The sequence below is a fragment of the Clupea harengus genome, chromosome 19 (assembly GCF_900700415.2).
Source record: "Clupea harengus chromosome 19, Ch_v2.0.2, whole genome shotgun sequence".
Lineage (NCBI taxonomy): Eukaryota > Metazoa > Chordata > Actinopteri > Clupeiformes > Clupeidae > Clupea > Clupea harengus.
In genome coordinates this window covers 22,349,970-22,375,520 of record NC_045170.1, presented here as the reverse complement: position 1 = coordinate 22,375,520, position 25,551 = coordinate 22,349,970, and the positions used below count along the sequence as shown (strand labels likewise).

Below are 25,551 nucleotides of genomic sequence, written 5' to 3'. Positions count from 1 at the left end.
AAGCCCCCCCCCCCCCTCTATCTCACTGTCTCTGTGTGTCTTAGGGAAAGAGGATGTTTGTTAAGGGGAGGAAGGATGTCTGTCTCTGACAAGGTGTCCAATTTCTCTGCTGGAAGGAAACACAGCAGGTAGTGCCCAAGCAGATGTGATGTTGAAAGAGACATGAAGGTCAGACAGTCAGCATATAACTAAGTGTCCTCTTCCACCTATCTTGATGGCGTTGTATCCTCTCGCACTCAAACACTGTGCACTGGAGGCTGCAGTCTACTATCACTATCAATTTTAAGTACATTTCAGTCAGTGTATCACAGTATGTGACCATCAATATCAAGTCCAATTCAGTCATTGTACGTAGATATCACAGTATCAATTCAAAGGCAAATTCAGTCTAACTTCAAGTATGTGCTTACTGAACAGTATACTTGAATGAATGACTGAACATGGTGTTTCAAAGATGGTCCAACTGACTAAATAAGGTTGTTAAATCTATCGAGGTTTAGAATATTTCCTAAACAGCTTCATTTTTTGAATAGCCTTATTTGATGGTTTGGGGACTTTGGGCAATAAATCCTCTGTACAGTAGGCCTTGTTTTCATTTTAGGGCATTCAATATACGTTATTCCAGTTAAGTAATTTACAGGTTTACCTCAGCCAGGAAAATGTATACCATATTTTTTTTTACCTTTTTTATCTTCTTACGTATTTGGGTACCAAGCAGCGACAATTGTCGTTGCCTTTTACTGATGCTTTATGTTCGTGCATGTCTAAAGCAATAAAACATATTTATTTTCAATCGCTAGTCCCAGTTAAATAGGAGTTTCGTTCACCTGTTGATGGAATTCACCAACACGCTAACCTGAGGGGCGAACTGAAACGCACAATCCTTTTTCCCCTCAATATCCTGGTTGGACAGATCCCCGTTGAAGGGCCGTACCATTGGAATCATAGGGGACTACAAATCTTAATCACTTGATTTACACTGAGCATCTTGAAGTTCTCTGTAGGTATACAATATCACCGTTTACTCTGACTCAAAATCTTTCTACAAATGTAACCATTATCCTATTTATATACCTCAGTGTTAAGGATATTGGCGGTGTTTCTGATGGCGCACTCTCTGCACGCTAACATGGTACGTTCCTCATGATTTGCATCCTCACCATGCATTAAACTACAGAAGTGAACATGCATTCGTTTCGGTGCACAGGTTACAGGTCCATTCACTGCTGCGGAGGTCTAGGCTCAGTCTAGCAACTCGAAAAAGAGAGACGAACGGTATTGATTGTCATCTGTATCGAGGCAGCCTTGCAAGATGGTGGCCGGATAAAATTACTTTGGATCTTTCTAGCCCCTGCTCTGCCAGCGCACCACATAACGACTGGTAAGTATGATTTGTCAGATGGACACATGGATTTATGGACAAGAATAGGCTATTCGTCATGTGCCCTCGGTTCATTTTTACACATTCAAACATAATCAATTACAAGTACAAAGGTATGTGATAGCTTACACAAGCAGAGGTTCTTAAGGTCATTAAAGCAACATTTGCCCATGTCCTTTTGGTCTTAAAGCCTACTCAGTCTATTAAATGTGTGCAGGTTAGTTTTATAATGATGTAATTATTTACGCATTTTCTCTGTGTGTGAAATCTGGCGTTTATTTTAAGAAGCTTCTTAAATGTAAGCAATTTTTTTTTTTTTATCGTTTGTATTGTATTGTGCTTGCATGTATCTTGTACTGTACGCTGTACTGTGACTGTATCTGCCAAGGCCAGTTGTCCAAGGCTCATTTTTGGGGACTTGCATTGTAGGCTATTCTTAGAGCACATACACACATAGAGTGGCACCTAGGAAACCATAGCCTTCTGAACTATGCGGGAACTTTAGGCTCTGCTTTAATTGCCACGGTCTTCAACGGAGGCGGCCTTGTCTCAGGCATAAGAAATCAAGAATATCTACTTCAGAGAAGCCGAAAATAAAATAGAACCCAATGGCTAAACAAGTGTTGGTCTTGTAGCGTCTCTTAGTGTTATTGAACATACTCCCATTATTTTTCAAACCGTTTCCGGGGGCAGTTTTGCAGACACAGGCCACTGGGCATTGAAAGAATGTAAACGCGTCACCGTGGAATGATCCGCTATGATTTGTGTGACCCAGCTGTATTACAGTGTAGGCCAATCCGCTGAACTGATTGTTTTTCGCGTCAACCTCAGGGCCACAAATGTCAGGCCGAGAATTGTCGGGAGAGTTGTAGCTCTGGGCCTTATACTGATTTTAGCTTTCCAAATCTTGCTCGCATCTCTGTTCAGTTCAAAGTTAAAACCAGCTGCTATTTTTGTCTGGACCTGTTGTTCACTCCTAGGGTCACTCAGTTTCTCCAGCTGTTTATGAATCAATTTCGCATGTGTTGCAAAAATGTTATGAACACCTACAATGATTTTTACAATGAACCTTTGAACCATGTTCAATCATGAAACTAGCTTATCAAAGGGGCAAAGTATATTGTATCGATGACTGGACTTGGGAGACAAGCGAAACAACTTGAAGCCATTTTATGATGTCTGAAGACTTCAAGACTTCTCCAACCACACTCTTTGTTCTTTTCATTGTAGAAGCATGTCCTTGTCTGTCTGCACGTAGTGGTGACATAATCCCATGATGATGACATGCTCCGAAATGTCCCACTGGGGAATGGCGGGGCGGGGGGGGGGGGGGAGTGGTAGCAGCAGCTATGGATAACGATGACTATGACCTCTCCCAGCTCCACCGTCAGGACGCGATGCTCTTTGTCTTCTGGATTCATGTGCCCCTACTCCACTGCACTAGGTTACTCACCACAGCATCCACTTAGTTCAGTCGGGGCATCAGGGCAGCCCATCCACTTGCGTCAGTTAGGAAGGGGAACGTTATGGCTACCTCAGTCTCCTCAGGGTCTGTCACCACTCTGTCACCTGTCACCATTCTGAGCTCCTTCCCATTGGGAGATCTGGTGCCAGATCAGCTATCTAATCCAGGGGTTTCTCTGTAGGGTGGCACATGGAGTAGTAGTGCTTTTATTGTTTCTTTGTGATGCACTGTTCATAATTTAATGTTATTTAGTTGTTGGGTTATTGGAGGCTTTTCCTGATGAGGGGCACTACAGGGTCTTTTGTTTATCTTCCATTCCTGCTTACTGTCAAAAGAGGTTATGTTAACTCTCTCTCTCGCGCTCTCTCTCTCGCTCTCTCTCTCTCTCTCTCTCTCTCTCGCTCTCTAACGCTATCTCTATCTCACAGACACACACACACACACACACACTCTCTGATATCTGCATGGGCCTCTATCAAAGCGACCTTCAGTAGACGTTTTCGAATGTCTCATCACAAATACTAGAAATGACAACAGAGGTGTATCTTCTCAGATTGATAAAAGAACAGTTTCTTTTTTTTCTCTTCAAATGATCCTCATCGTTATTAATGTACAAAAGAATTTCGTCAATTCGTGTGTGTGTATCTCAGCCAGGTGCCGTTCATTTTGCCAGACAGTCATGTGCTCATTTCCTGGCTGTACCATTTTGCCAGAGAATTGTATTACCAACTCATTTTCAGTGTGTCCAATAATGTGATGGTTATCATCATCATCATCATCATCATAACCACTGGTCTCTGCTGGACTGGAGTGACCCATCAGATGCTTTCTGCTCCGCTGGCGCTCAATGACCTGTGAGAGACCTTTGTGTCACGCGTGCCATCTTCTGCTCTGCCAGCTGTGAGTGACAGGCAGGCTTTTCCCAGCAGTCTCTCTGCTCCACGGCTGATGAATCCGGCTCACGTCGCTAAAAATAAACAAAGTCAACAAACGGCAGCAATCTCATGCATCAGAGCACAATTATGCACACACACACACACACACACACACACACAGGCATCTGCATGTATGTACGCACACACACACACACACGCACACACACACATGCACGCACACACATACATATGCATACATGAACAAAGTCTGATCATCAGAGCATCCAGCATCCACTCGGACAAGTGCACTTTGACATACAGTTTGGTACATACTCATGATATCTAGAATGCGAATGCTAGCCTCAGTTTTTAAAAATGCCTTCTTAGATTTTGTTCAGCTTGTCGCATATGTGATTTGTTCTTGGAATAAAAATGGCGAGGTATATGCACGCACACAGAGTAAACAGCCCATACAACTCCCCTGTTTGAAATATTATATTGGAGATGGAGGGCGATAAAGATGACAGACAGGGTCCTTGCTCTGCGGTTTGTGCGACCTTAACCCCCCCCCATCATGGCCGCGTCCGCCCCCTCACATGATGATGGCACATATGGTAGGAGGGGGACAGGAGCCGGCATGAGATGGCGCAGCGGTAACTCAATAGCCTGTCACTTACGGTGCATTCCCACGATTACTCACCATGTGGAATTTAAAATGAGTCCCTCGCTACACACTCACACAGGTCCACACGCACATACACACACACTCTGTGCATGTGCACACACACAGACACAGACAGAACATACACACACGTACATGCACACTCAGTATGCACACACACGCACACACACACACACACTCACCTCCCTGGCCCCAAGCAGTGTCTGTGCTTTTATTTCAATGTCACCACCACCCCCCACCCTGAATACCACCTGCATCCTCTCAGCCTCCACCAAGAATTACACTGTCAGTATGAAAGAGCAGCCCCCCCCCCCCCCCCGCCCCCAAGAAGACATTCCAGGTTATTTAATTAGCTAAACATCTTTCCACTGATCAATGGGTCTCCGCCCCCTTTTAGTAGAACAGGAAGAAGATGTCCTCTGATAAATTGTTCAGAGTAATGACTCATGACACCAACATTTTTTTTTTTTTTTTTTTTTTAATACGTAAAGGCACGGATTACTCTTGACTGTGGCATGTCAAGTTTGTGTGTGTGTGTGTGTGTGGTGTGTGTGTGTGTGTGTGTGTGTGTGTGTGTGTGTGTGTGTGTGTGTGTGTGTGTGTGTGTGGTTCTGCATGAACCCTGCATTTTTCTAGATGATAAAATGAGTTTGTGTGTGTGTGTGTGTGTGTTTGTTTCTGACTGTGTGAATGTGTTGTATGTGTGTGTTGGGCCCTTAGCTGGCATGTGGGTGCATTACGTGTAGCAGGAAAGACTGTCATCCTCAGCTCCTGTGCATTGCTGTAAAATGTCTCTTTAGACTGTGTGTGTGTGTGTGTGTGTGTGTGTGTGTGTGTGTGTGTGTGTGTGTGTGTGTGTGTGTGTGTGTGTGTGTGTGTGTGTGTGTGTGTGTGTGTGTGTGTGTGTGTGTGTGTGTACACGTGCAATGCGTTTTGTCTGTGAGAGGGTTTACATATGTATTTGTGTGTGTGTGTGTGTGTGTGTGTGTGTGTGTGCATGTTGACATGCAAATATGGATATGTGTGTGTGTGTGTGTGTGTGTGTGTGTGTGTGTGTGTGTACATGTGCAATGCTTTTTGTCTGTGAGAGGGTTTACATATGTATTTGTGTGTGTGTGTGCATGTGTGTGCATGCTGACATGCAAATATGGGTGTGTGTGTGTGTGTGTGTGTGTGAGAGAGAGAGAGGAGCTAGAGGATGTTACCAGAGGGGGGGGTAAGGGGGCAGCTTGGCTGGTTGTATCCGCTGCCAATGGAGAGTCCAGGGGCTGAAATATTGATGTGGAGCGAGCAGAGATGGAGATACCGTCTCAGTGCTCCTGGTGTGTCATCAAGGGCCTCTGGCAGGAGGTGTGTGTATGCTAGTGTGCCCTGCATTTGGTGTGTGTGTGTGTGTGTGTGTGTGTGTGTGTGTGTGTGTGTGGGCACAAGGGGACACAAGGGGACACAAGGGGACACTGATTCTGTCATCGTTTTGTCATCTTTGTCTCTTTTTTTAGAGTCCCAATCCACCTGTCCTACTCTGTCTTTCTCTGTATTCACCCTGTCTCTCTCTCTCTCTCTCTCTCTGTCTCCCAGAAGAGCTGACAGACATTTGCACAGGTATGCAATAACACAATGCTCATTTCATTCACACACACACAAACGCGCACACACACACACACACACACACGACAACCACAAATGCAAATTCAATCCAAATTAACCCTTCAGTAGTTCCAAAGGCCTTGCATACGAGTGACTCAATCCTTTGATTGAAAGTGTCTTTCTGAGCCCTGCTGAGGTATGAAGAGTGTGTTTGTGTATTTGTGTATCTATTTGTGAATGTGTGTATCTCTCCGTCTGTCTGTGTAGCCGTTTATGGGTGTCTTCGTCCAATGGGTTAAACTTTACCCACAATCCCCTGTTTTGAACAGTTCTTTCCTGATTCTTGCTGTGGCAAGCTCTTCTTTATGGCACCCTGTGGTAATTATGCTAAATGCCCTTGCCATTATGAAAGAGCGCACCACTATCGGCTATTGTTCTCACTGAAATGGCTGACCTCGCAAAGTATCCCACTATTAAATCTAGATTTTAACACACACACACACATTCTTATTAAAAGGAATAGACCTGATGCATTTTTCTCCTTATCTTCCCTTTCCCTCTCTTTCTCTCTGTTGCCTTTTGCCCTTTCATACTTTCTCCCATTCTCTCTCACTTTTTCACACACACTCTGTCTGTCTCACTCTTTCACATAGAAAGAGTGTATTTCACTCTCTGTATCTCTCTCTCTCTGTATGTGTATGGTATGTGTGTGTGTGTGTGTCTGTCTGTGTGTTCCTCTGCAAGCCTGAACCTTGTTATTATTTTCACTGCCCTCATTTGTTGCTCATTAATGTGCCTCTTCACTTGATCAGCTTTTCATGGGAGTTAATGAGGAACATGGGATAGAATAGTGAGTGTGAGTGTGTGCGTGTGCGTGCGCGTGCACGTGTGTGTGTGTGTTTCCGAAACTGTGAGCATATTGAAAGTTTAACAAATGAAAAGGGAATACATGTAAAGGCACAGAATATCAAAAGCATGGCACTCAGGAAAGGAGATGCCCTGATCCGAATGTATTTCTCCAATACTGATGAGAGATGGCAGCTTCTCTCAGGAGAGAAGGAGGCGGAGGAGGGAAAAGGGAGGGAAAGAAGAGAAAGGTAGAGATAGATGAATTACAAACATGCACTGACTGACACTGTCATTCCAAATTAAGCCCTCTCATAACTGTTTCAGTTACCCGAGACATGGAATTATGATTGGTTGCAGTACAATATTTGGTGTTTGCTCGGGGAAGGACAAATTGCCCAGGCCAAACCGATTTCGGGTCTGGACTAGTTATGTTATATTCCCAATTGCCAAGTGACAAGTGGACGATTTTAAGTTGCTACGATTGGAAATTCAGACGTTCTGTTCTAGTTTCTTTTGCTCTCACCAAATCCTGTCAGCGACGTCAATATTCAATAAAAGAAAATAGTTAGGAGAGGGACGAAGGTCAAATTCAAGGTGTGATTTAAAGAGTTTTTAATCTATGGCAACTTGCACTGTAGAAAACATGGGCAGACAATGACAAACGCACAAGGCTCTCATTTTGGATAATGCTATGCCGATGCAATGCTATTTACCTGTATGTTACTATGCTATGCTGTGTAAATACGTAATGCAGATATATTTGTTTTCTGAGGTCATTTTGGTGTGGCTGGCAGAAGTAGTTTGGTCCCTGCGCTCTACGGTACTTGAATCAGGTCAGGCTGACGGAGTGGATCATGTAATGCTGCACCATGACTCAGATCCACAGAGGAGAGGTCAGCATATTCTAGAAGCAACTCAAGGTGATGCCAACTCCCCTTATTCCACCCCACTACCACACACACACACACACACCCCATTAAAAAGAGCACAACACACAAAAAGAAACCGCATATTTAAGCAACTTACTTGCCCCACAACCACTCCAGATCACACAACACCACACACACACACACACACACACACACACACACACACACACACACACACACACACACACACAAACTCCTCTGCATCTCAGGGAATGTTGTTTTCCCCTCCACCAAATCTAAACAATACTACAAACAGCAGCACACTCAGCTCAAGGGGTGCCAGGGGATGCCCCCTCAGCACCACACAGAGAGCCCCACGTCCTGGTTTCAAACCAAATGCACATCAATAATGCAGCAGTGACATCAGTGCTGTTGAGGATGACTAAGGCGACTTTTCTAAGACGATGTGTCATCGCTGCAGGTTAGACCACTGTGTGTGTAGTGAGCTGTGTTTCCCAGCATCTCTGAAGAGTCATACGCACCCATGACAGCATGTCCTCACCCTGGAACAGCTAACAGTCTCTCTCTGCTTTAAACAACTGGCTTGGGCTCGGGCTGAATTATGGGTAGCGTAGTCCTGCTGCTTCTTTAGGTGGTGTAGGCTGTCTGGCCATGGAGCCAAGGGAGGAACGAGTGATGAGCCATGGGCTCTGTGGATGACACCATGTGTTATGGCTATTTCACAGTAGCCTGCACCCCTGTGCCTTTGTGGTTATGGTGATGATGATTGTGTGTGTGTGTGTGTGTGTGTGTGTGTGTGTGTGTGTGTGTGTGTGTGTGTGTGTGTGTGTGTGTGTGTGTGTGTGTGTGTGTGTGTGTGTGTGTGTGTGTATTTGCAATGATACATTTGAGTCTTTGGTTTTGCTGATGCTAGGCACTTTCCAAAATGGTGTTGTCAGTGTATGTTCCCAATGTGGCTGTCTATGTAAGACTAAAGTTGTGTGTGCGTGTGTGTGCGCGCATCAGATCTGTTTGGAGTGGTCTGTAAGGATGAAAGGAAAAGCCCTGTCCATGACCCGCCTGTCCTCCCTTCCCTCCACTTTCTCCCTCTTCAAAGGTCACAACATGGATCTCTTCAGGAGCCTTGTCCATCCCCAAGCACAGGGTTGCTCCATTGCCTCTCCTAGATCTAGAGCTGGCTTTTGGAAGACAGCCATAGTCGACACAGGAAGCAGGTAGAATCTCAAACATCTGAGCCTCCCTGCTCCACTATCCTGTGAAAGCCCAGGATTACAGCAGTGTGGTTGCCATGGAAGCAAAGAGAGGTGTTTAGTGTATGAACATGATCCAGGCGTCTATAAATAGTCGGGGGGGAGTAATCCTAGACCTTTCTTTCTCACAGGGTCTCTTTATATAATTCTCCAAAGATGTCGGAAATGCTTTCACTAAATGTGTTGGCGCTGAAATATGGCCCCCAGCACAAGGGAAGACAGGGACAGAGAGGGGCCATTTCTTCTTCATTTCTTTTCTTGTTTAGCTTAGCATTGAAGGCAGTGGGCGTGCCCAGAGAGCCGTTGTGACTCCGGAGTGGAGCTGGTCCAGGTCTCGCCTGGTTCTGGTCCAAATGTGGCACAGAGCTGGTGGATCAGCAGCAGTTTGTGTCTGTGTGTCTCTGGTGTGGTGTGTGTGGTGTGTTGTGTGTGTGTGTGTGTGTTGTGTGTGGTGTGTGTTTTTGGTTGTCTGTGGTGTGTGTGTGTGTGTGTGTTGTTGTTTTGGTTGTGTGTGTGTGTGTGTGTGTGTGTGTGTGTGTGTGTGTGTTTTTGGGGGGGGGGTTCACACTTGCACGTGTGCATATGCTATATATGCTGATCTCATCTTTGCTGCTGTGACTCATGTTGCAGTATGACACAATCAACAGTCAGACTGACCTGACTTAGAAGAGGCACTGGGGCATCACTGCTGAGAGAGAGAGTGAGAGTGAGAGAGAGACAGTGAGAGGGAGAGAGAGAGAGAGAGACTTGTAGCTTTGGATAGGAAGAAGGACGTAAGAATGCTGACCGAATAGAAAGCTGAAATAGTCTATTATAGGTTATACTGAGGCTGAGCACACACTCTTTTGAGGGGTTTCTTACCCATTTCTCCAAATGTGAGACAGAGAGTGGGGATCTCACTTTCTCCAGCTCACTCTCTCAGTATCACACATTCCCTCACACACCCTGTATCCTTTCTCTGCCTCCCTTTTTTCTCTCACACAATCTCTTTCCCTCTCTCTCTCTTTCCCCCTCACTTTTTTTCCATCTCTGCCTTCCCCTTCTCTCTCTCTCTCTCACACACACACACACACACACACTATCTATTTCCCCCTCACTTGTGGTGTTATATGGATGGCAAACAGACAGGGTACCAGCCAAAGCTATAGATCAGCAAAGCAGCGCTCTGCAGCCCTGTCCATGGTCCTGAAAGACCCTCTGTTCTCTAAGCTGAGCAGGCAGCCCACACAAGGCAGTACATCACAATGTAACCATCATTTGTGTTTTAGAGGATGTAGACGTGTATTTATTGTTGCGATAAACCGTGCTAAATGTGTTAACCAAACACCAGTGCATGCATGGAACAGTACAGCAGTATACCCATGGCCATCATCTGACAATGTTTCGTCACAGCTTCTCATCGCGTTTTCACCTACTTGTCTTTTGCAGACTTGTCTCTTGTTATTGTAGATTCTGTAATTCTCCTGACTGATACAATAAAACCAACCGCGCTCCCTCGGTGAATACGAAACTATATAACCCTTTGGCATTTACCACTGGGGCAGATGTCCCATTTTAGACGTTATTTTGTCGCAACGTTGGATTAGTTTGTGATGGCTGCACACATAGTTTGACGGCACTTTATTAGCATGTTAATCTGTTTCTTGATCGCTAAACTTTTTATTCATTTTTATGTCGGTTGGCGGTTCCATGATTACATTCAATTGAGCCTTAATTATGCCGTTCAGTGTCGGGCGTCGCAAATAGGCCTACGGCTTGAGGGCGGTGATGCGTCGATTACGCAATCAGCCGCAGGTTTAGTACATTCAACGTAAAATGAAAAGCATGCGCTTTTCCTTCGATTGGCCAAGTCGCCGTCCCTACACTCTCTAATTTACGTATATCTGCCCCTCAGTGTCTTTGAGTGCTTTATCACTATTTACGTGATTTAAAATTATAAAACCGTGTTCAAAACAATCCATCGTCCGTCGTCATCATCAATTATTCCATGAAAATATAATTGGCCCAAGTATTTTTTTTTCAGTATTTTCTTTTTTCAACAGTCAATGGAGCAGTAGGTACATCAGTTGTGTAGCTTGACCTGCAACAGGACTACTAGTACTCAACAGAAAATGTATCAGATAACATCAGATTAACCTTAAATGCATACAGATTATTTATAACCTTTGAATGTCAAACAAAACAAAGTTTCTCAGTTCCCGGGTTAATGGTTTGAGATCATGAGATGCCCTAACTAAGTGTGAAGGAGTCAACCTGGCTCCATATTGGCCTGTGTTTTTACAATCATGCTGTAAACTGCCATTAAACTGCCAAGTGAAAGGGAAATTCCTAGTCATTAAAAAAAAACCTGTAGATGAACACCGTGACAATGTGTTCATATTAACCCATCAGAACTGACCCAGATAACTAAGAAAAGCCTTATTACTCATAGCAGATGGGAAACCATTCATGTCTGCGTGTGGATAAGCAGAGCTTGCTTTTTTTTCTCGTTCATATCTTTCATGCATTAGTCTCAATGGCGCTGTCATTATATGAGCTTCAGATCTACTTAGATGGAAGGCGCTGAGAAAGAACCTCTGACCCCAATTACACATTAATTAAAGTGTGGATGCCATGTTCCCTCATCGCTATGGAGATGTCCTTTACATCCATAGCAAGTAGAGCATTGTGAACCACAGTCATCACCCAGACTTAAAGCATGGATATGTGTGTTGTATCTGTGTGGATGTGTGTGTAGTTCTGTATGTGTGTATATGTGTTGTATGTGTGTCTGCAGTACAGGATGTGGTAAAAAGTGTGTGTGTGTGTCTATGTGTGTTAGCCTGAAAGTTGGCAAAAGGTTAAAAGCTGCTGCTATCTCCGACAACAGAAAAAGGATGTTATATTTAAATGTCAGTTAAGTGTCAAGAATGAGTATGATTTGGAGATGGAAGGTATCAATATGTTGATCACTTGTCATAGCAACAGTGAAAGGAAATGAATGTAATTTGCTTGTAAGACTATTGACAGAGCATTGGTTCACATCTGAAACCAAGACCAGGAAATGGTATAAAAGATTAGTGATACAATGAATATTCAAGATACTCTCTCACTGTCCATTTGTCGATATCATGACTGTCTCCGCCGGCTTATTGCGATAATTACATTTTCTGTGTGTATTTATTATAATGATTACCTAAATTGGATAGGATAAATCACCCAACAGTGTGTTGTATTTGTATTTGTGTGTGGGTTTCTGTATTTTTGTATATGTGTTTATATTTGTGTGTGTGTGTGTGTGTGTGTGTGTGTGTGCAGTATTCCTGTGTGTGTGTTTTGTGGACAGGAATGAACAAAGTGTGAGTGAATAAAAAGAGAATAATCAGATCCCAAATGGAGGTTTATCTCTCTGTCTGTCCGTCCTGCGGTGCCCCAGTGCATTGTGGTCCGGGCTGTGTGTAGCTGATTCCTCCCTCCTTTGTCCTTTAGCTGTCTGCCCCCCATAGTGAGTGTGGCGAACAGCTGCAGACCTGCCACAGACTAATTACAGCTTGTCTCCATGGCCTGGACAGCTGAGACAAAGAGGGGCCTTGACACACCACGCTCCGAGATGGGAAATGGGGAGAAGAGAGAGAGAGAGAGAGAGAGAGAGAGAGAAATGTGGACAGAGAAAGATAGAGAGAGATAGAGAAGTACAGACAGAGAGAGATGGAGAAAGAGGGAAATAAAGTGAAAAAGAAAGCATGCAGAGAGTCGTGGTGAAAAGAAAATGGGAGGTATTAAGAGAGAGGAATAAATCATATTAGAAGAAGGTGAATAGAGATGGGAGGAGAGCTGAAAGCAAAGGATTCTGTCCTTTCTTACCTGTGCCCAACATCATATCTTTATCTTTCTTGCTCTCGGTCTCCATCTCACACACACACACACACACACACACACACACACACACACACACACACACACACACACACACGCTTACATAAACAGCCAAAGTTTAACCATCCAAGGGTGTCCATGGTGTTACTGAGATGTCCTCATGTATTTCGTAATGGGGAGTGAGGGAGTTGAGGCTTTCAGAAACATAAGCATGGCCACATGGCTCTCCATTAGGGGGGGTTAAAGGAAAGGGGCAGAATGCAGGAGAGAGAGGGGTAGGGGGGGGGGGGGGGTAAAGGAAAGGGGGAGAATGCAGGAGAGAGAGTGGTGGTGGTGTGGGGGGGGGGGGGGGGGGGGGACAGAATGCAGGAGAGAGAGGGGTGGGGGACAGGCTGGAGCCAGGGGAAGTGTCATCAACTCTCTGAAACCCCCCCTTGTTTTCTCTGTGTGATCAAACCAAATAAGGAGAAGAAATCTGTGGAAGTGGAAGAGTCCCATCTACCTGTACACACACACACACACACACACACACACACACGCACACTTCTGACCTCTTGAAGAATAACTGAACTCTTCCTGGTAAGTGGTTTGACTGCAACTGTGAATTAACAGATGGCCACTGTGGCTTCTCCTTGACAGTTTCAAAGGTGTGTGTGCGTGTGTGTACGTACGTGTGTGTGCGTGCGTGTGTGCTCGCGTGTGTGTGTGTGTCTGAGAGAGAGAGAGAACTTTCTTGGTGTATTTACATTAATACATGCTTGCTTGTCTCTTGTTTTGTCCTTGCATATACACTACCATTCAAAAGTTTGGGGTCACTTACAAATGTCGTTGCTTTCCATGAAAATATAAAAACAGGATCCAGGTCGAAAAAAGGTTTGAAGGAATTTAAATTATTATTTAAATAAAAAATCATTATTTCTAACCTTGAGTATATTTCCTCTATTTGTTCTATATCCTATTCAAACTAATTTTATGTATATTTTCATGGAAAACAAGGACATTTCTAAGTGACCCCAAACATAGGGGGGGGTGTGTGTGTGTGTGTGTGTGCGTATATGCCTTGTGGTTATGAGAACAGGTGCGGCTTGTGTCTTTCTATGAGCCTGTATGTGGCCTGTCTGGTGTTGATCTCAGGGCAGCTCTGATCCAGAATAAGCTGCTTTCAGAGGACGAGCTGGCTGCAGATGATGAGAGGTTACAGCAGAGAAGCACTAAAAGCAGGAGGAGGAGAGAGATGTGAAAGAAACAGAAAGGTGGCAGCAGAGGAGAGAGGACACAGAGGGAGGGATGAGGGAGGAGCGAGAGAAAGAAAGGGGGACAGGGAGCAAGAGGAGGGAGGAGAGAAAGTGAGCACGAGGGAGCGAGAGAGACTGAGGGAGAGAATGAGCTAGACTCAAGTGTTTGTCTGCCAGAGGTGATTTTCCATGATTTTTCTCCTGTTACCATAGAAACAGCAGCTTTGTGTTAGTGTGTGTGCGTGTGTGTCTATGTATGTAAGCTGCATTTAGAGACTGTCTGGTGTGTTTGTTCCACTTAAACTGTGTTTTTAAGCAATATGGATACCCATATTGTACCCACTTTTTTATGTATGCATGGTTTATTGCATCTGTATTTGTCATTTGAGATTCTGTAGTTTTATGTGTATCTGTGTGAGAAGAAGTGTGTGGTATGCATGAGTCTGTGTGTGTGTGTCTGCGTGTGTGTGTGTGTGCATGGAGGTTGACATCATGATACAAAACATCCATCAGTCACTTAGCCTGCATCCAGTTGCCTTGACAACAGACAAACACTGGCACAACAATTGTGGCTTCTTGTGTGGGAATCAAAAAAAGCAGTTGCTTGCACAATGCTTGGCTGACACACTGAGTCGCTCAGGTATGTCTCACGTATGAATCGCTCAGGTATGTCTCACGTATGAATCGATCAGGTATGTCTCACGTATGAATCGATCAGGTATGTCTCACGTGGCGGAGGCCGTTAAGCAAGGTCTGAGGGATGGCCCCCGGCAGCTGGATCTGTGAGACGTGGGGTAAACAAACATGAACCGAGACACTATGAAGGAGGATGCGGCAGGCAGGCAGGGAAGCAGATTTCTGTCATGTGTTGTCAACAAACACAGACTGCTTCTGCCTTTGGAGCTACACACACACACACACACACACACACACACACACACACACACACACACACACACACACAAAAACCTCCCATGGCAGGAACCATGCCAGAGCACATGTGCTCCCCCTAGTGGTAAACGTTGATTTTTAAGATGGCTTTTCCCATTTTTTAAAGAATAGACCTGATGCCTACTACTTAATCTATGTTCACTGTATTATTTGACCTCTTGTGTTCCTTTCTCTTATACTTTGTCTTTCTCCACTGATCACCCACTTCTCTCTCTCTCTCTTTCTCTCTTTTAATTAAAGGAGGGAAATAATTACTGAATTTATTGTTAGTCGGCTTTAAAGACTAGGCTAACTCAGAATCAGGTTTTTTTGGCCAAGTGAGTTTGCACAAACAAGGAATTTGACTTGGTAAAGTGGGTCTCAGTGTGCTTACACAAAATATACATTACAATACAAAACAAACAGTGCAATAGTGCAACGGTCTAAGAAGTTTAAGAAAGTATATACAAGGCGGAATGGCTATATACAGTAGCTGTGAAATGTTACACAACAATAGTGCAAAGAAGAAGTGGAGAGTGCAAGAAGTGCAAGGATAAATATATATGCTATATATGCTACAGTGGGTTAGCTGTTCAGTAGTGAGACGGCGAGGGGGAAGAAACTGTTTTTGTGTCTGGAGGTTTTGGCGAACAGTGATCTGTAGCGTCTACCAGAGGGGAGGAGTTTAAATAGTTTGTGTCCGGGGTGTGAGGGGTCTGCAGTGATTTTCCCTGCCCATTTCCTGACTCTGGAGGTGTACAGGTCTTGGATGGTGGGAAGGTTGGCACCGATGATCTTTTCTGCAGACCTGACTGTCCGTTGGAGTCTGTTCTTATCCAGTTTGGTGGCCGATCCAAACCAGACAGTGATTGAAGTGCACAGAACAGACTCTATGACTGCGGTGTAGAACATGATCAGCAGCTCCTGAGGCAGGTTGTACTTCTTAAGCTGGCGCAGGAAGTACATCCTCTGCCGGGCCTTCTTGATGATTGTGTTGATGTTGGGTTCCCACTTCAGGTTCCGGGAGATTGTGGATCCCAGAAACCTGAAGGATTCCACAGCCAACACAGTACTGTTGTGTATGGTGAGGGGGGGCAGTGCTGGGGGGTTCCTCCTGAAGTCCACTGTCATCTCCACGGTTTTTAAGCGTGTTCAGCTCTAGGTTGTTGCGACCGCACCACAGGACCAGCTGTTCAACTTCCCGCCTATATGCAGACTCATCATCATCACGGATGAGGCCGATGACTGATGTGTCGTCTGCAAATTTTAGGAGTTTAACAGATGGGTCTCCTGAGGTGCAGTTGTTTGTGTAGAGGGAGAAGAGCAGTGGGGAGAGCACGCATCCCTTAGGTGCACCAGTGCTGACTGACCGGGTGCTGGATGTTGTTTCACCAAGCCTCACCTGCTGCTTCCTGTCTATCAGGAAGTTTGTGATCCACTGACAGGTGGAGGCAGGCACAGTGAGCTGGGTGAGTTTGGTGAGGAGGACTTCTGGAATGATGGTGTTGAACGCCGAGCTGAAGTCCACGAACAGCATCCTTGCATAGGTCCCTGGGGAGTCGAGGTGTTGCAGGATGTAGTGCAGCCTCATGTTGACTGCATCATCCACTGACCTGTTTGCCCGGTAGGCAAACTGCAGAGGGTCCAGCAGGGGGCCTGTGATGCCCTTCAGATGGGTCAATACCAGTCTCTCAAAGGATTTCATGACCACAGATGTCAGGGCGACGGGCCTGTAGTCATTCAGTCCAGGCCCCTCCACACTGACGCAGGGTCGTTAGCTGAAAACCTGTTTTTCAGCTTTTCAGAGTAGCTTCTCTTTGCTACTCTGATCTCCGTAGTCAGTGTGTTTCTGGCCTGGTTGTACAGGATCCTGTCCCCACTCCTGAAGGCTTCCTCTTTGGCTTGACGAAGCTGCTTGAGCTTTGCTGTGAACCATGGTTTATTGTTATTGAAGATGCGGTACGTTATGGTGGGTACACACATGCCTTTGCAAAAACTGATATATGACGTCACAGTGTCCGTGAGTTCGTCCAGTGATGTAGATGCGGCCTCAAAAACACTCCAGTCAGTGCAGTCAAAGCAGGCCTGTAGTTCCAGCTTTGACTCGTTGGTCCATTTCCTCACAGTTTTCACCACAGGCTTTGCAGATTTTAGTTTCTGCCTGTAGCTTGGGAGGAGATGAACCAGGCAGTGGTCGGAGAGTCCCAAAGCAGCACAGGAAACAGAGCGGTATGCATTCTTTAGCGTTGTGTAGAAATGGTCGAGTGTATTTTTGTCCCTGGTGGGACACTTAATGTGCTGCCTGTATTTTGGCAGTTCGTGGCTGAGATTTGCTTTGTTGAAATCTCCAAGGATAATCAGAATAGAGTCCGGGTATTTTCGCTCCGTGCTGGTTATCTGGTCAGCCAGGTGCCGTACTGCGTCGCTAACGCAGGCTTGAGGTGGTATGTAGACACCGACCAGAATGAAGGAGGAAAACTCCTGCGGTGAATAAAAAGGCTTGCAGTTGATGGAAAGAGATTCTAGGTGAGGAGTGCATATTTTACATAGCACTGTGACATCTGTGCACCAACGTTCGTTGATATAAAAGCAGATTCCTCCTCCCCCCGTTAATTCCGTAACGGTGGTGGTGGTGGCGGTGGAGTTGGAAGCCTGGCAGATGAAGGATGCTGTCAGGGATGGACTCTCCAAGCCAGGTTTTAGTAAAACACAGGGCAGTAGATCCTGATAAATCCCTGTTAGTCCTGTTTAGGAGCAGCAGTTCGTTTTGTTGGGCAGAGAGCGGACGTTTGCCAGATGTAACGACGGGAGCGGAGTTCGGAACCCCCGCTCTCGCAGTCTAACCAGCACTCCAGCGCGCTTCCTACGCCTGCGTCTCCTCCAAGCTCCACAGAGAGCTGCTGCTCCTCCAACCAATATCTCCAAAAAAGTTTCTGGGTCTGTAAAGTCCGGTGAAAGGGTTTGAGGAATGGAATGTCGAACATTCATGAGTTCTTCTCTGGAAAAAGTAATAGTAGAGGGAGTGCTGAAGACAAAAACACAAAAAGCACGAGAGAGCGCAACACCGTGTCGACCATCCGCGGCGCCATCTTGGTCATAACTGAAGATATAAAACATGTAGCCAAGAGGTTCAATATAGTTGAATTGATATGAAAGATCGGTCAACTCCGTTTAATGTATCTTTCTCTCTCCCTCTCCCTCCCTCCCTCTCTCTCTCTCTCTCTCTCTCTCTCTCTCTCTCTCTCTCTCAGACCCCTGAGATGACCGAAGTGGAGCCGGTATTGGACTTTGCGTCCTCGACCCGGTCGGGGCGGCGCAATGCCCTGCCCGACATCCTGGGCTCTCCAGCGGGGGTCAGCCCCACTGACCTGCCCCTCAAGCTGGCCGAGCTCTCCGTCACAGGTCTGCTCAACTCTTCTCCGCTCATCTCTGCCTCCTGACACCTCCGCCCTGCTCTCACAAGAGAGTTGTGTGTGTGTGTGTGTGTGACACGCTGTTCGGCAGCGCAAGTGGTCTAGACAGGCTGTGGTGAAAGAAAGGGTGTGCTCATGGCTCATGTCGTTTGCCTTCTCTGCTTTTGTTTCTTTATTTTTTTCTCTTTTTATTCTTTCTCTTCCCTTGTCTCTGTCTGTCTATCTTTCTCCTTCTTTATCTGTCAGTCCGTCCGTCTCTCTCTCAACCATAACCAGTTGTGTCCAAACATATGCATATACTGCTGTATCCATAATATATAATAATACATATATAATAATATATAATAATACATAATATAATCATGTACGCTGTTTCTTATCTCTGTCTTTGTCCCCTGCCTCTACAGACGGTCCAGGAGGAGCCCAGTCCCCCACCTCAGAGGAAGCTCCAGCCCCACTGGAGACCTCAGAGGCCAAAGATGGCTCCTAAACCCTCCCTGCCCCACCACCGGAGGGCGCCATGCTTCTCTTCACTGGAGGGGTAGTGAAGGTGTAGAGAGGATGGGGGGATGAGTTTGGAGGGAGGAAAGAGGGGTGTGACCGACGCCCCATCAGCTCTACTGTTGGGAGTGAACTGTTGGCTCACGAACCACGTGACCACCTGACACCTGACTGTAGAGGAATACATGCCAGTGAGCGTGTGCGTTGCGTCCTTACTTGTGTATGTGCTGGGTGACCTCACTCACACACACACACATCCACACACACAAATTAAGCAAGAGGAACTCGCCTCAGGACTTGAGGCGCTAAGATCGGAACTTGCTCTTTGTTTTCAAAAAAAAAAAAGCCAAACTCAAACCCCAGTGATGAGGAAGTTGTGGTAAATTGTAACAAATACATTTGTCAGTGGGACCTTTTTCTTTGTGCCAGGATTTTTCTATGGAGGATTTCGACTGAACTGATCCAGACTGATGGTCATTGCCTTGAATACGTTTGTAGTGCACACGTACCGATACTCTTTGCGACACCAGTGCGTTGAAGTGAGTCTATCATGTTTGCTTTAGGGGCGGGTTTCCTCTTCAGAGCATGGTCCTCAGCCGTCGCCAGTGTACTTTTGAGTGTGTGTGTCTTGGAGGAGGTGTTTTTTCCCCAGACTCCTGTGTCGGTCGAGTGAGTTTTCGAATGAGATTGGTTGGGTGGGTTGGTGGCTTTTGATTGTGTCTGCGAAAAATGAAAGGGAATAAGAGGAAGGGTTTCCTCTGGGTTTAACTTAACGTGCTTTTCACAGGGAGGATAATATTATTGTGACATTCCCAAAAACCCGCCACTGCCAATCATGTGAAGTGTGCTTTTGTCAGTTAAACCCTAATTTATATAAACTCAATGTTAGGAAGTCCAAATGAAAAGATGATGACCTTTTTTTAAGTCAAAAATGTGCCTGTTTGAAGTTTAAAACATGAACTGCCATTGTCGTTTCCAGAATCTGTACTGCTGTTAAACAGTATTCTACACCATCGCACCTGTATTATCAAATGTCACATCCATTCGAAAATGTCAAGAGTGCAAAATTCTCACAGTCATCTAGACCTGCTTTGCACTTCTCCAGCATATAATGCCTTCACATTAAATGGCACGGCTCGAGAGCATTCTTCTCACCTTCAGGCTTCTCAGTGGAGCGTCTGCCAGGTCGTCAACATATGCAGTTTCAACAGACATGACGATGAAAGCATCACACTGTGTTGAGATATTCTCTTTCTCTCACACACACACACACACACACACACACACACACACACACACACAAGCTGACACACTCACACACCCACACACCATCAGTCTCACAGCAGCTTGTGAGGATCATAATCTGTTTCAAGGAAAATAACACATAATCAAAGCTGTGAAATGAGTTTAGATGTGTGTGTGTGTGTGTGTGTGTGTGTGTGTGTGTGTGTGTGTGTGTGTGTGTGTGTGTGTGTGTGTGTGTGTGTGTGTGTGTGTGTGTGTGTGTGTGTGTGTGTGTGTGTGTGTGTGAGAGAGAGAGACTGCTAAAGACTTGGACTAGCATGCCCTTTCCAAACCAGCATTCACTCCTCAGAGATACTGCCAAGGGAAGAAAGGAAACATTGCCATACTGACGACGACCGTTAAAAGAAAATACTGCAGTTGTATATAATGTAATTACATTTACACTAATACCTGCACACAATGATAAACACAAACATATGTCTATTTGATGTGTTTGGGTTGTGTTGGATTTTCACATATTGGAAGAAAGTCTGTCCAATTATTTTGTTGACCCAGCGCTGATTCTGTGTTGTGATATTTTAACAACCTAAAAAAAATTATCTTCCTTCAAATTTGAGGTGTCAAATGTCGGAATTTGTGGAGAAAATTTTCCAAGATGTGTCTTTTAGTGTTCCAGTTTGTATTGTATGCATATTTTATTTAATCTGATAAAATGGGATGGTGAATTGAAGGCAAGACTATGCTTGAATAAACACACAAAGCTTTTGTAACGTCTGCCTGTGTTGGTGAACAAGTCAGGACCTCTTCCAAACTCAAAGATGGGCACTATTTTCAAATGTACCAATATGTTATAGGGCTGTGCATTACAATGCACAACAACAGTTTGGTTTAAGTCCATCATGTCTAGTGTTAAGGTCCACACTCACAGTCAGGCAGCACTATGGTCTGCTAAATTTCTGTCGGTGATGTCATCTGAATGGAGTTGCCATGGAACCCATTGTGTAGAACTACTTAGTCTTCGACATCAAATAATTTATTCCATTCCCATGACTGGGTGGAACAGGATGCTTTGTCTGTCCTGTCTGTCAGTCACCGGTCTTACCAGTGAATTAGCCATTGCCAGGGCTGTCCTATTATCAGAAACATTCCAATGCACTGATATCCCACAATCCCACAGTCAAGTGCAGTGACTATGAATAGGTCATTCAGCGCACCGTACACACAACATATTGCAGCGTGTTAAAGAAACTCCACTCAACCTTGACAGTGACCTTCAGCCAAGGCATCCCACCCTGCCCGTCCATCCTCCGGCATGACCCCTAGAGGGTCAACAGTGTGACCGCTGTCAGGGTCTCTCTCTCTCTCATTTCAGCCGCGGTCTCATTGAGGTTAGACTCGGAGCCGGCTGTGTGAAACGTGACAAGCATGACCGACGAGCGACAAATCCTATTTATAGAAAGAGTCTTCGTTTTATGCTAATGCACATAGAAGCTGAAGAGAAACGAATGACACCCAGACTGGACTGGAAACCAATCCAAAGTCAGTTCTTCTAGTAGTTATGTTACAAGGAGGCGTGAGAATGTGTGACTGTTTTAAGGAAATGGATGACAAACCTGTTGTGCTTGAGCTGTTACTGGACAAAGACATAAACGTGAAGGCATCATTACCGTATGGGTTCTGATGTTCCTCAACCACATGGTCCCATGAGCTCTGAAGAGGAAAGTGCACTGTTGCATATTCACCATAAAACACACTGTCCATCTAATGATAGCACTTAAAAAGATGAATTGAGAAAATATGGGCATGAATTTCTATAGTATAAGAGCATTTCATATAAATGTATGTGAATAATTTTCTGCCGTTATATTTGACACAAATGAGGTAGACTAGGTAATACAGATTTATATCTCAGTTCAGCTCAGATATTACTCAGCTAGCTATGATATGCTAAAAAGCTAGCACTGTGTAAGCATATGAATAATGACAATGAAAAAGTGTAATGTCAATGGTGCCAAAGTGTGATGTAATCATATAGTTACATTTTTTAACACTAGATGGCGCCCATTCCCCAGTAATCGTGAACTAGGTGCCTTGTTTACTCTCATCCATCAGAGGACGAGAGGGAGGAGCCATTTTTATTCAGGGACACAAAGAATAAAGAGTTTGTGGTTCAGTATGACAGTCAGTCACTCCCTTAACCTTTTAAACTCAAAGAACATACGTTTCAGCGTCAGTCTTTTCAACAGTAGCAAATATCGAGAGCAGTGATTATCAAGGAGCGATTGGAGGTATTGCTAAGGTATCGCCAGACATACCCAGACTACTGTCTGGGTGTCTGATCATGGGAGTCAGGATTTTGGGAAGGAGAAGAGAGAGGGAGGGGAGGGGAGTGGGAGGAGAAAGTGATGTGGAGCAGCTAGCAGATTCTCTCTCACAGGGGCGTTACCCTCTCTGTCTGCCTGCCTGCCTGTCTGGCTGTCTGTCTGTATGTCTGTATGATACAGACAGACACTACTGCACACGCGCACACACACACACACACAAACACACACACACACACACACACACTCAATTATCCTTGAACTTGAGCGGCGTCTGTGCCCACGATACAAGCGCATTAAGTGCTGCCATGGTGGGATTAGAGAGGGTACCCCTCCTCTCCACCACCTCCACCAGCCTCCCACCCTCCTAGCCGTGCCCAGCCCAGGGAGAGGCTCAGCAGGTGGGCTGGCAGCATGTGTCATCAGGGGCTCTGGCTGCTTAAGAGGGTCCCAGACAGCTGCCCATCTGGGTCCCTACTCACCAGAGACACGACATGAGGACCCCCCATCACCCCATTTTAACTGTCTGACTGCCATGGTGTTGTATACCACTGTGCACCCCTGTAATGTTTTTCTCTGGCATCAGATTTGTTTGATGGGAATGGTCCTTATCATCCTAATAGTGCTCTTAAAAAAAAGACAAATGTATTCATTCTTATACAAGCTTGCACACAATGAAAAGTTTGAAGTGGTGCACAAACTCGTTGAATGATGCTTCAAGCTGATTAAGCATGTTTATTAATTACAATAACTGATCATCTTTGAACCCTGTCGTTAATTATTTCCCTTTGCCTCGTTAAGTGCTCACTCACTCTCGCTTTGCTAAGAAGATGGATGCTTAGTCGGCATGGTTGCTACGTAACTTGTTGCTGGGGAAACGGGCAGCACCCGGGGCCCCTTGCCTGGTACACAATCATAATCTCATCAGGCTGAAAAACAAGGGAGACTATTTTGGAGGGGTGTCAACTGATATTATTTATTTATGTATTTATTTATGTATCTATTTATGTATTTATTTATTTTTGTTAGCAGTGGTGGGCACGGGAGTGGCGCCCTATTTTACTCAACATGGCAGCACGTGTGAACCAAATAATGGTGAGCGGGGTGTTGTAGGGTGAGGGAGGGAGGGTGGGAGGGTGGGCAGACACCAAGAGCGAGTGAGCGAGCGAGTGAGCGAGCGAGCGAGCGAGAGAGAGAGAGAGAGAGAGAGAGGGTGTGAGAGTGTAATCACTGACAGCATGATGAAACAGCTCCCATCTTCTGCTACACAGCCCCCAAAGCAGAGGAGATTATCTGTATCAGTGGCCCGCGAGTGAACATGCGTTTCTAGGCTAACACAGTCCACACAGTCCATGACACAATGGACATCAATGCTGCTGGTAGAGGATTCAAGCAGGGGCACTGAGTAGTCTGGTGAAGTAGTTTCCTGGAATTGGTGTGTGTGTGTGTGTGTGTGTGTGTTTGTTAGTGTGGGTGAATGGACTACATCCTAGCACCCATGGCCATCCTGGTGTGTGAAAGCTGCATGTAACAGGAACTGCAGCAATGCAGATGAAGACTCACTTGTGGTTTATTGATCAAGATCGATCAGACAGTAAGAGGAGAAAGAAGGGGTTCCAGTGCCCATCACACTGGAACTGGGACATATACAGACAATGAGCAGCAGAGTGTCTGTGTCTGAGAGAGAGAGAGAGAGATGCATGTAGCGTGTGTGGGTCAGTATGTATGTTTGTGTGTGAGAGAGAGAGAGAGAGAGAGAGTGATATGCATGTGGTGTGTGTGTGTGTGTGTGTGTGTGTGTGTGTGTGTGTGTGTGTGTGTGTGTGTGTGTGTGTGTGTGTGTGTGTGTGTGTGTGTGTGTGTGTGTGTGTGTGTGTGTGTGCCAACACAGAATGCAAGCTTCACGTGCCGCCCCACGTGCCACCCTGCCTCCAGTCTCAGGAGGAATGGCAAGAGAGACAAGGCAGGAAAAAAACAGAGAGAGAGGGGGGGGCGGAGAGAGAGGGAGAGAGAGAGAGAGAGAGACTACAGAGAGAAGAGAGAGAGGGAGAGAGAGAGAGGGAGCGAGAGGGAGAGAGACAGAGACTAGAGAGAGAGAGAGAGGGAGAGAGAGGGAGAGAGACAGAGACTAGAGAGAGTAGAGAGGCAGAGAGAGAGAGTAGAGAAAGTAAAAAAGGGAGAGAGAGAGTAGAGGGAGAGAAAAATAGACTACTGAAACACCAAAAAATCCCAAACAGACAGAAGAAACAGGAGACGAGAGGGAGGGAGGCTTTCCGTGGCTTAAGTGGCAGCCATGCATATGGCCCTCGCCACAGCAGCTGGCTGCCCAGTCAGAATGACGGGGATTCTTGAAAGGGGTGTGGCGGCAGGTCTCGGTGGTGGTGGGAGACGTTGGGCGCGGTTAGGGGGGGTGGGTGAGGGGTCTCTGACTGGCAGTGGTGCTTGGAGGCCATGGTTGTCTTAACAGGAGCCCATTTCATGCATGCGTGATAACCAGCTGTTCTCCCATCTTACCTGAGTCAGGGTCCAGGGCTAGGGAGAACGCCGTCTGCAACCCACACACGAGCCCCAGACAATGACCGAGCAAATCACCCCACAACTCACAACCCCACAACCGTCTCATCTCATTATCCAGCTACATGGGTTGTACCATTAAGGACATCTAAGTGTAGGGGGGAAAGGCAAAAATTCCTTGAAAATGCAGAAGAGGAATGATTAAACTTCACATTTTTAAGCGCTAATTCACTGTCAAACTAAAATGGCCTCATCACGTAACACAACTGTTTTCAGATATCAGAGCTTCACATAAACTCAAAATGTTATGTCAGTTGTTTATATTTCAGTAGCCCCCCTTGGTTCTCATCCCTTGGAGAGATGCTTGTTGTTGGTGACTTCATCCTTTGTCTCGGCTTAGATCACAAGACTGGGAACGGAACCCGCACCCAGAGACACAGCTTTACTGGGAGGGGCCACTGATGTCATCAGCCGTTTGATTGGAGCACACAGGCTGAGTGACAGGTCCTTCACCAGTGGTTCTATTTCAGGCGAGAGAATGACACAGGTCTCGAGCAA

The 25,551-nt window shown here is 45.7% G+C and overlaps 1 protein-coding gene across 1 annotated transcript; it reads left to right on the top strand.

Moving 5' to 3' along the window:
* The first annotated feature begins 1,168 nt into the window (after window positions 1–1,168).
* LOC116225003 (cAMP-dependent protein kinase inhibitor beta-like) lies at window positions 1,169–20,932 on the top strand. The gene is made up of 3 exons (XM_031586276.2): window positions 1,169–1,381; window positions 18,251–18,401; window positions 18,820–20,932. The coding sequence occupies exons 2-3, from the start codon at window positions 18,260–18,262 to the stop codon at window positions 18,900–18,902; spliced, it is 225 nt and encodes a 74-aa protein (XP_031442136.1). The 5' UTR covers window positions 1,169–1,381; window positions 18,251–18,259; the 3' UTR covers window positions 18,903–20,932.
* Window positions 20,933–25,551: the final 4,619 nt, after the last annotated feature.

Coding starts and splice junctions, on each gene's coding strand:
- LOC116225003 (XM_031586276.2), top strand. CDS start 18,260: ATGACCGAAGTGGAGCCGGTATTGGACTTTGCGTCCTCGACCCGGTCG. Junction 18,402..18,819: donor GGCCGAGCTCTCCGTCACAG/GTCTGCTCAACT, acceptor CTGCCTCTACAG/ACGGTCCAGGAGGAGCCCAG.